Below are 9,616 nucleotides of genomic sequence, written 5' to 3'. Positions count from 1 at the left end.
AACTGAAAGCCAAACAGCCGAGATGCCGGCTCGCCAGACCAAATATGGTCACAAGCGCTAAGCAGCCTCCCGTGGAAAAGCTGGCCTTGTTGGTGTCTCCTGGCGCTGGGGCGCACCCGGGCCCGCCCTCCGGCTGAACCTTTTTTTTTGCGGATCAGTGCGGCGCTCTGGGTGCTCTATCGGCGCCCGACACGAACAGAGGGTGTGGCACCCAGGACCCGCCTTTCCCGGTCCTGGGCCCCTCACCCGCGTGCCCTCCACCGCCCTCGGCCTTGGTTTCGGTCCACAAGTCCTTGATTAAACAGGCTTGGGTCACTTTCCCTTTGATCCCGCCCCAAGTCCGTGGTAAACTCAAAGGAATGCAGAATTAGGGCTCCGCGGGAGAGGTCCGCGCGACCAGAAGGAGTGGGTGAGGGGCACTTGTCTCTGACCGTGCAGAGCACCCATTACGCCCGAGGTTTTCTGGAGCCGGGTGGGGGAAAAGGAGGAGGAGGAAGGGGAGGGACGAGCGGGGGCAGGCAGGCTCAGGACTTGGAGGTCATGCATAATTCAACAGCTCAACTTTCGGGCCCGCCTCTTTCCTGGGAGTGGGAGTTTGCTCCAAACTTTGTTTATGGGACAGTCCCGGAGCCGCGGCGGCCGCGCTGTCTGCTTCTCCTCCGCCTCCTCCTCCGGGAGCGCGAACGCCTGAGGCCAGTTCAGGGGATGTGAGAGCCGAAGCCCCTCGGCTGCCAGGCACTGAGTCGGGTCAGGATTTGCTAACTGGCCTCCGGTTTCAGCTCTGCAAGCTCGGGACGCACCAGAGCGACCCAGGCCGGACGGCGGCCGCCGCACGCCTAGACTCGGCTTCGCTGCGCTCTCAGGTAGTACCCGCTGGAGCGCGCCCGTTCGTTCACCCGGCACCACTCTGGGGCGCCCTGCTCCTCAGACTTCCGGAGTCGAGATGTGGAGTTGGCTCGGGCTGAGACTTCTTTGGGGGCTGCCTGCCCTGGAAAGTTGGCGACCTGTCCTTCGCCACCAGCAGTTGAGCAACGTCCCTCCAAGTGCAGTTACCCCTCCCCCCCACCCTCGCCCGCCCTTTCTTCTCAGTAACTTCTTTGCTTCAAGAAAGTTGCATAATTCTCGAGGCCAGGAGGGACCCCTCCCCCATTCGGCCGGTCTTACTGCTCAGTGTCTGGGATCCTGAGGCAGACACCTATCTGTCTCTTTTTCTTTTCTATTTTCTCCTCGCACCCTCTTCCCCGACTTTAAATAAAAGGCTGATCTGACCTTTCTCCTTGCAGAAGATGAATCCGGCTTCGGCGCCCCCTCCGCTCCCGCCACCCGGGCAGCAAGTGATCCACGTCACGCAGGACCTAGACACGGACCTCGAAGCCCTCTTCAACTCGGTCATGAACCCCAAGCCCAGCTCGTGGAGGAAGAAGATCCTGCCCGAGTCGTTTTTCAAGGAGCCTGATTCCGGCTCACACTCGCGGCAGTCGAGCACCGACTCGTCCGGCGGCCACCCAGGGCCGCGGCTGGCCGGCGGCGCCCAGCACGTCCGCTCACATTCGTCTCCGGCGTCCCTGCAGCTGGGCACCAGCACCGGCGCTGCTGGCAGCCCGGCGCAGCAGCACGCGCACCTCCGCCAGCAGTCCTACGATGTGACCGACGAGCTGCCACTGCCCCCGGGCTGGGAGATGACCTTCACCGCCACTGGCCAGAGGTACTTCCTCAAGTAAGTGAGCCTGGAGTTGGGGATGGGAGACACAGAGTTGCGATGCCCAGGGCGCGCGCGCGTGTGTGATGGTGTGCCCCTCCACGGTTCTTTCGCAAAGATCTGGGAAGCTGGAAATAGGGAGTGATTCTCTGGGTGTTGGAATTTTAAGGCATCAGAAGCAGTCTGGTGAAGTTCTTCCAGTGTCCTGGAAGTCCCAAGAGATTCAGGACATGGAAACTCTTAGAGGTAGGAAGAAAAAAACGTAGTTTCGGGGGGATTCTCATGAAACACATTGATGACTTTGCCCTGAATCTGGAATATTGATACAGACTCCTGAGCACAAACCTCCTTTCCTGCCCACTCCAAGTCAGATACCTCAGAGCCTGGTTCATTGGGATGTGACACCAAGATAAATGCGAGAAAGGTTCTGAGGTTTGAGGAGGAAAGGGACTCTTCGTAGTGTAGATGGGCTGCAGTCTCTCCATTCTTGTGAAAAACAAGCTGGAGAAGTGAACGCTACCTGGTGGACCTTAGTGGTCCCAGCTGGGTGATGTAATGAGCACGCAGCACAGTGATGTAATTAGCAACTGCGTGGTGAAGTAGTTGTGTGCTGGGCAAATGGATTGTGTGGAAATTGGGTCAGGAGTTTTATTATGTCATAGTTGGTAACCTAAAATACCATCAAATCAGGAGCCTACTTTGTTATTCTTCATCCCTACACACTGTTCCAGCTTTTTGATGTAATTAATTTTACATTAGCTTGGTAGTAGAGTGTATAAGAAAATGTGTTCACAGACATAAAGAAGATTGTTTCAATTGTGGTACCCTAAGATAATTGTATTCTAGAGGAGAAACCGAGCTGGAATTTGAAATGTGACCAGTGAAGTCATGGGGAGGTCAGGCTATCCATGGCCTAGATAGAAGTTGTGCCAGCTGGACCACTTGCTTCAGGATTGCTTGCACTGGCTTCCCATTCACTGCTATGGAGGAAAATTCCTCTAAGAACTTGTCTTTAGAGTTTATTTATTTAGAATCCACATTTCTTTGATGGAGTAGCCTTAGTTTAAAAGTTATGTTAAGACTTTATTTGCTATTTAAAATGTATAATTAGTCCTTTCTTTGGCACTAATATTTGATACTTTGATTGCTATGTGAGGGCCATAATAACGAATACACAGTAATGGATGAAGTTTATTAGAACCAACTCTTTGACTCATACTGGTGACCAATTATTCCTTCCCCATCTCAAAGCTGTTGACATCTTGTGCAAGGAGGAGTTCTTTATTTTGTTTCTGCGGTTAGTGCAATGCTAAGAAGTACTTTTCCTGAAACAGACTTGATGGTCATTTTATTCCACCTTTGGTCTTATCCCAGTTATTGAGTGATAGTGTGGACATGTATTCACTTCTTCAACTTTTAAATGGCTGGTGGAATTCAAGTATGGGATGTAATAATATGACAAGTTTCTAAATGTGATGATGTTGTTCTAAAGGATGGTATTAGTTTCTGTAGTACATAAAGGTCCAAAATACCTAGCATCTTGTATTAAGTTTGCTTAGGTGAATGCAGTTTCGAATATTTTATGGTGACTTTTATAGAAATGGGCTTAGCAATAAATAAAATAGTTAAAGACACAATAATTTACAATAATTTAGGGGGATCTATTTTGGACCTAAATGACTTTTAAACTGTATTTATGAATATACCCACACAGATAAATAAGAAGTAAGAGCTGGGCTTGCCTAATATCTGAGGAAAACTAGGAAGAAAAGACTCTCAAACAAAAACAAAACAAAAAAATTCCCTTTTTTTGAATGATTGGAGTAGCTCAGAACTATGTGAAACTAGAGCAAAAACAGAACTTAGCCTTGGGTTTAGAGAAAGTTGCTCTGATCCTTCTGCCCATCCCACAACTATAACCACTTCCTAACCAAGGTAAAGTGCATCTTCATTTCACTTTGGATAGTCAGTGAAGACAATAGCTGAAAAAATAGGCCTGATTTGATGCTATCCCTGGAAAATTTTTGGCCATGTAGCCAAGGGAATTTAAGAAATAAAGTCAAGATAAGCAATCTTCCAAGAGTTCTCTGAGTTTCTTTTTGGAACTTTGTTAAAGGTTGAAATAAGGTAACTGTTATATGTCACACTTTGTTACACAGCCTCAGAAGGCAATTGGATTAAGTAGAAGTTTGAAAAATGATAGCAACTGACCCTGAATTGATTTTCTTAAAATTTACCTTTACTTTGCGCCATCATCTTGAAATGGGACTAGCAGTAGAATCCTACTTTAGGAGTTGACTTTATAAATCAGAAATCAAAGTATTTTAGAATTGACAAAGGTTTTGTTTGTTTGTTTGTTTGTTTGTTTGCTAGGACACAGGCCAGGGAAGGGTGATGACTTGACTTAGAGAAAGTCATGTGGTTATTTAATGGTGGACCCTGGATTGGATCTCTGATCTCTTGCCCTCTGTTCATAGAGCAGTTTTCTGTTTTTCCCATTCCTACCTTTTCCCCTGTATCATTTCACCAGCTGAACAATGAGCTTTATGGACATCTAAGATGCTTTAAAGAGCTTTTTGTTTTCTCAGGTAAGATTGTTCCTAGGTGTATAATGGAATCACTTTCTGGTACCTCTTTTAAAGGGCATCTTTCCTGAGTGTTCACACCTCTCCTGTGGTGTTCAGGCATTCCTTTAGGGTAGCATGTAACAATGGAGAGGATTGAATGTTAAAACACATGGCCCCTGAAAACTATTGCATTGTTCTTGCTGTCCTCTAAAGCTCATAAATCAGGTTGCAGTGTGTGTGTAGATGTTGGGCTCTTAGCAACCTGGTACACTGACTTTGAACATTGATCACATTAAAAATTTAAAAATTTTCTGCTTCTAAATGGAACATATTTATTGTACATAAACCGGAAAATAAAGAATTATGAAGACTAAAATGATCTGGCTTCAGTAGAACTTTATATTCTTGCAGAAAATTTTATTTGAACAACATTCTATAAGAAAATATTTTATCTCCACTCTTAAATAAAATTCCAATTATAATATTTGCCGGCCACTCCCAGTTTTTAGCAATAATTTTAATATTTTGCCTTTTTTGAAATGTGTGGTAGAAAATTATTTTTGTCAAAGTGATCTATGCACTTGGTAACAAATCCAATAGAGCAGACTTTTTTTGAAAAACGATGGTTTCCTTCACCTCAAGGTTCACCTTTTAATTTTTTTAACTGTTTTTATATTTAATTCTTAGATTGTTACCTCCTTAACCTTAAGTAATGTGTTTACCACTATTGTTTGATAAAACTTTTAACTTCTGGTGTGAAAGTGAGAATATAGCTCTTTAAGCTGTGTTTTTCTTTCTCTCCCAAATTTGATATATTATTTTTAATTTATTGGTTAGGTCACTTTTGTTATTTTTTTGATCAACTTTTCACAGTATTTCTTGACACCCCATTTTGTAAGTCAAGGAGGTTTGGGTAACTACCACTTCTACAGTTCGCTTTTTGTCAGTGACACTGTAACATTCCAAAGCCCTGAACCCAAAACCAATAAAGATTTTGTGCTTTGCCCCCAAATTGACATTTTTATTCATAAATTATTCTTAAAGTTGAAAACCCATTGACAATATTTACATTATTTAAATTCTAGAAATATAATTCATTGCCTCATATATTAAGATTAGATTTTAGACTTGTGCCTTGGGTCTGGTGTCAGGACTCAGAATCAAAGTCAAACAGATTCTTTCTTTTCACTCTTATCAGTTGTTTAAATTTGTGTCACCTTTTAGTTTCTTCATGTTTGTACTTTGACTCCCTTAACCATTTTTTTCTAGGATCTCTAATTGCCTTTTTATAAATCTGTATATTGTCTTCCTGTATTATAATGTCGAAATTTTCTAGGCTCTTAATCCAATTGGTTCTATCAAGTCTTTTTCCTTGTAACATTTATGGCCAGATTCCTTCATCTTTCTGTGCCATTCTGTATTCTGATTGCTTTCTAGGCTTACAATAGAGTTGTCATCCTAAGACATCTCTTTACTTCTCTTCATAGCTGTTTCGTTTTTCCATGTCTTCCTCTTTTTTAGTTTATGCCTTCATTTTGCTGGAGTACATGCTTGAGTAACTTTTAAGAAACATTTGTGGGATGTACATTTTTCAAACCTTTTTCAATTTAAAAATATTTATTTTAAATGTTTTAAATTAATTTTCTTATAAAAGAACTGACTTTGGCTTGTTTTTTTTTCCTGTTTATCTTTGGGTAACAAAGATAATCTAGTTGTTTTCATGAGGGTTTTTTGTCATTTGAAAATATTTTCTGCTGCTTTTGTTTCTTTGTGAAATGAGGATAGTAATTCCCATTTCATGGTATTTTGAAAGATTAGATGAGATAACATATTTGAAGTGTCTGGCACATAGTAGACTTTCAGTACAAGTTCCTCCTTGCCTCCCCTTCCCTCTCTCCCCATAAACATACGCTGTTTACCTGGCCAAAATCAGATGCAGAAACCTTGGCAGTAGAATAAGCCGATATTGATTCTCATTTATAGTTATAGCTCTGAAGGACAACTTGGAGCTGGAACTGAAAGCCAGTTTTTAAAATTTAAAATAAGGACTCAGAGTCAGTTTTCCTGTTAAGGAACTTAAATAGGAATGTCCACCGTGGATACCCTGTTGCTTTAACATCTTGGGTAGAGAATACCCACCCCCTTCTGAGGAGGGTCTACTTTTTATTTTTTGGAATCTGGCTTGTAGCTACTAGCTGCGCTGATTTTATGTGGGGTGGAGGGAGGATGGAGTTGAGAAGAGGGAGAGATGAAGCGGGGAGGTAATTGACATTTGGTGGTGACCTGCTCTATGCCAGACCAGGCAGGGAACTAAGGCAGTGCTTCTCAGAGAGAGAGCACCAGAATCAGTGAAGCACACTCCTGACACATGTGTATAAAATCTTTTTTCATAACCCTAGGTTCTTTCACATATATTCTTTCTTTTAAACCCTCACAGTGGCCTTGTGAACAGGTACCTATTATTATCTCATTTTACCGTTGAGGAAACTGAGGCTCAATGATGTTGAGTAAATGGCCCAGGGTCACATAACAGGTGAGTGGCAGAGATGGAATTAGAATTGTGTGATTATAAAATCTGTGTTCCTGCCATTGCACATGATGCCTCATGCCAATTACATTACCATAATTAGGCTGTGTAATAAGGTATCTTTGTTGACCAGATAAATCCGGAGTGGTGGATGGAGCATAAGAGTTTGCTTCTGAACTCAGTTTGGGTGATCAAATTTGGAGCTCTTGGTGCTGGAAAGAGAGAGAGGTGATGAAAACAAAAACAAAAACAAAAACAAAAACAAAAACAAAAACAAAAACAAACAAACCAGACATGGATAATATACCTACAGTGCCTATTTATATTTTATTCTTGTCAGGATCTCCACCGTTAAAAAAATCCATATTATTTTACAGGGAACACAGATGTGACAGAGAGAGTAGATGTTAGGATGGGGCACACTGCTGAAGTCTTGTTGAGAGGGTTAATTATATCATGTTAGTAAAGTGGTTTCAAGGAGGAAAAGAGCCAGGGTGCTCTTATTGCCTTTCTCTTATAGCGATTGATTGGAAATAAATTGGTGTGGAGGTTTGAGGCAACACTGAGTCTCATTTTTTGTTTGTTGACAACTGAATTAAGACTTGTAGGAATTACAGCCTTGTATATCATCCCCACCTTCTCTTTCCTCCTTCAATTAAATATCTAACCACAGGAGAGTGTGATGGAAGTAAAAGAATTGACTAATCAAGGGGATAGTTTTTTTGATGAGTGATTTGGAAGACTGAGGACTGAAGTAATTAGCTTATTATTGAAGGGTAAATTTTGACAGGATGGTTCTTCTGCTGGTCTTTGGGGGGTCTTGAACATTTTACTGCATTGAAATATTGGTAGAGCAGTGTTTTCCAAAGTATATTCTTTAGAATCCTAGTCCATTCAGATGCTTCTGGACCAGTAGGTTTAGAATATGTTGTATGCTCTATCTCTCTCTTGGAATTCACAATATACATTAAAGACTCTAAAGTCGCTTATTATAAAAACTAGTTTATTTTTGTTGAAGCTAATATTTCACAAACTTATTTGACTTTTGAACATTTTTATTACAACTGTCATGTATACCATCCACTCAGGAGTATTCTGTAGATCACACTTTGGGAAACCTTTTTGTGACCTTCACTATTATTATTATAGTTGAGAGTTTCATGTTTGAATCAAGTTATAGTTTTTCTTTTCAGTGTGCTTTGTGCATATATATTATATTTTCATTTATATTTCTTGACTTAATAGTTAATTACCAAAACTTAGAGGTGAGAAATGGTCCTCAATGTCAGACAAGTGGGATATAACATAAGAAAAACAACAATTACAGTGCAGTTTGACAATATCATAATCCCGGTTTTATTTTAAAAAGTGTGTGTGTGTGTGTGTGTGTGTGTGTGTGTGTGTGAAATAGAAGGATGCATACCAAAATGTGTACAATGGTCATTTTGGGATTAGGGATGATTTTTCTTGTCTACTTTCTGCCTTTCCGTATGTCCCAGATGTCCTACTGAATTAACATATATTTCTTTTTAAATTAGCAGTGGGGGAAGGGAGACTGATGGAGGGGAGTTATAAAAATTGCAGGAGAAAGAAAGTGAAGAATCAATGAAATAATGGATTTGGGTTGGTGTGGGGCGTGGGAGAATCTTAGCTACAGCTCAGCACCTGATGCCTGAAGCTCTCTTTCTTAGAATTCTAGCTGTTATTTAATGTTTCATCGAGGTACAGCAGATGATATATAAGAAAAGAAAAAACGATGTTCACTTGTTTGGTGCTGTTAGATGAAGTGGAATCAGGGAATACATGCACAGTACTTAGTGCTGTGCCTGGATCAGTAAGCCTGTTGAAAGTTTATTACTGTTACTGTTCCCAGTTGAGGTGGTGATGGGACTGCAATCTCCCAGGACCTTTCCTTCGTGGTACTTAAAGGATCATTAGTCATTTCAGCATTTGCAACAAAATATCATCGAACGCCTCTTGAGTGCTAGTATCATGCAGTATGCTGTGAGGGGAGAAATGTGTGCCAGGTTTTCCAACAGTCTAGCTAGGAAGAGAAGGAGAACACAGACAAAATCAGGCTAAATAGCTGCCTTGTGACCTGTGGGGCAATGGAGCCTAGAGTAGCTGCTCTCGGTCTGTTGGAAGCTCTTGTGAGGTGTGTGATAAGAAGGCAGTTGTTTCTATTATGGTTACAGGTCTGAAATTTGCATCTGTACTGAATTTTTTTGGTTTCTCCCATTGGTTATGCTCCCTCTGGCCTCGGAAACTTGGCACAAGCTGTTACCTGTGCCTGGAACATTATTTTCCTGCTTTTCGCCTGGTTAACTCTTATGCTACCTTTAGGCATCAGTTTAGATACTACTCCTGCAGGAGGTTTTCACTGACTTACAGCCCCCACACTAGTTTAGATGCTCCTGCTAGGTTGTCCCAGAGCCCTCTGTGTCTCAAAGCCATAGAACAACTGCCATATTACTATTTAATTACTTCTCTTTTTTACTGCAGTGTAACCTCCATGAGGGCAAGAATGATGTTTGTCTTGCTTGTCATTGTATAACCTGAACACAGTGCCTGGCACATAGGTGCTTGATAAGGAAGAAATGCTGTAATATTTTCTTTTAGCCATTTGTATTGCAAGCGCACACACTGGAATTCTTCATAGAAATCTACCATGTTTGGGAATGTAGTTCCATCATGTCTATACCCCTTGGACTGAAAGTTTAGAATCATAGCTCAACATACTAAATGCAGTGGAGTGGAAGATGGAAGAAAGGTGGGAAGTGTTCAGCGAAACCTCTGTAAAGGTGTTTAGATATAAATGGAGCC

The 9,616-nt window shown here is 41.9% G+C and overlaps 1 protein-coding gene across 1 annotated transcript in view; it reads left to right on the top strand.

Moving 5' to 3' along the window:
• The first annotated feature begins 598 nt into the window (after positions 1 to 598).
• The window catches only part of WWTR1 (WW domain containing transcription regulator 1), a 117,401-nt gene continuing 108,383 nt past the window's right edge, over positions 599 to 9,616 (top strand). The window contains exons 1-2 of the mRNA XM_006926207.2: positions 599 to 863; positions 1,284 to 1,717. Coding sequence (XP_006926269.2) covers positions 1,287 to 1,717 — 431 coding nt within the window. The 5' untranslated portion in view covers positions 599 to 863; positions 1,284 to 1,286. The remainder of the gene's footprint in view (positions 864 to 1,283; positions 1,718 to 9,616) is intronic.

This window comes from Pteropus alecto, unplaced genomic scaffold (genome assembly GCF_000325575.1).
Source record: "Pteropus alecto unplaced genomic scaffold, ASM32557v1 scaffold239, whole genome shotgun sequence".
Classification (NCBI taxonomy): domain Eukaryota; kingdom Metazoa; phylum Chordata; class Mammalia; order Chiroptera; family Pteropodidae; genus Pteropus; species Pteropus alecto.
The sequence above is the reverse complement of the archived record's forward strand: the minus strand, read 5'-3'. Positions and strand labels throughout refer to the sequence as shown.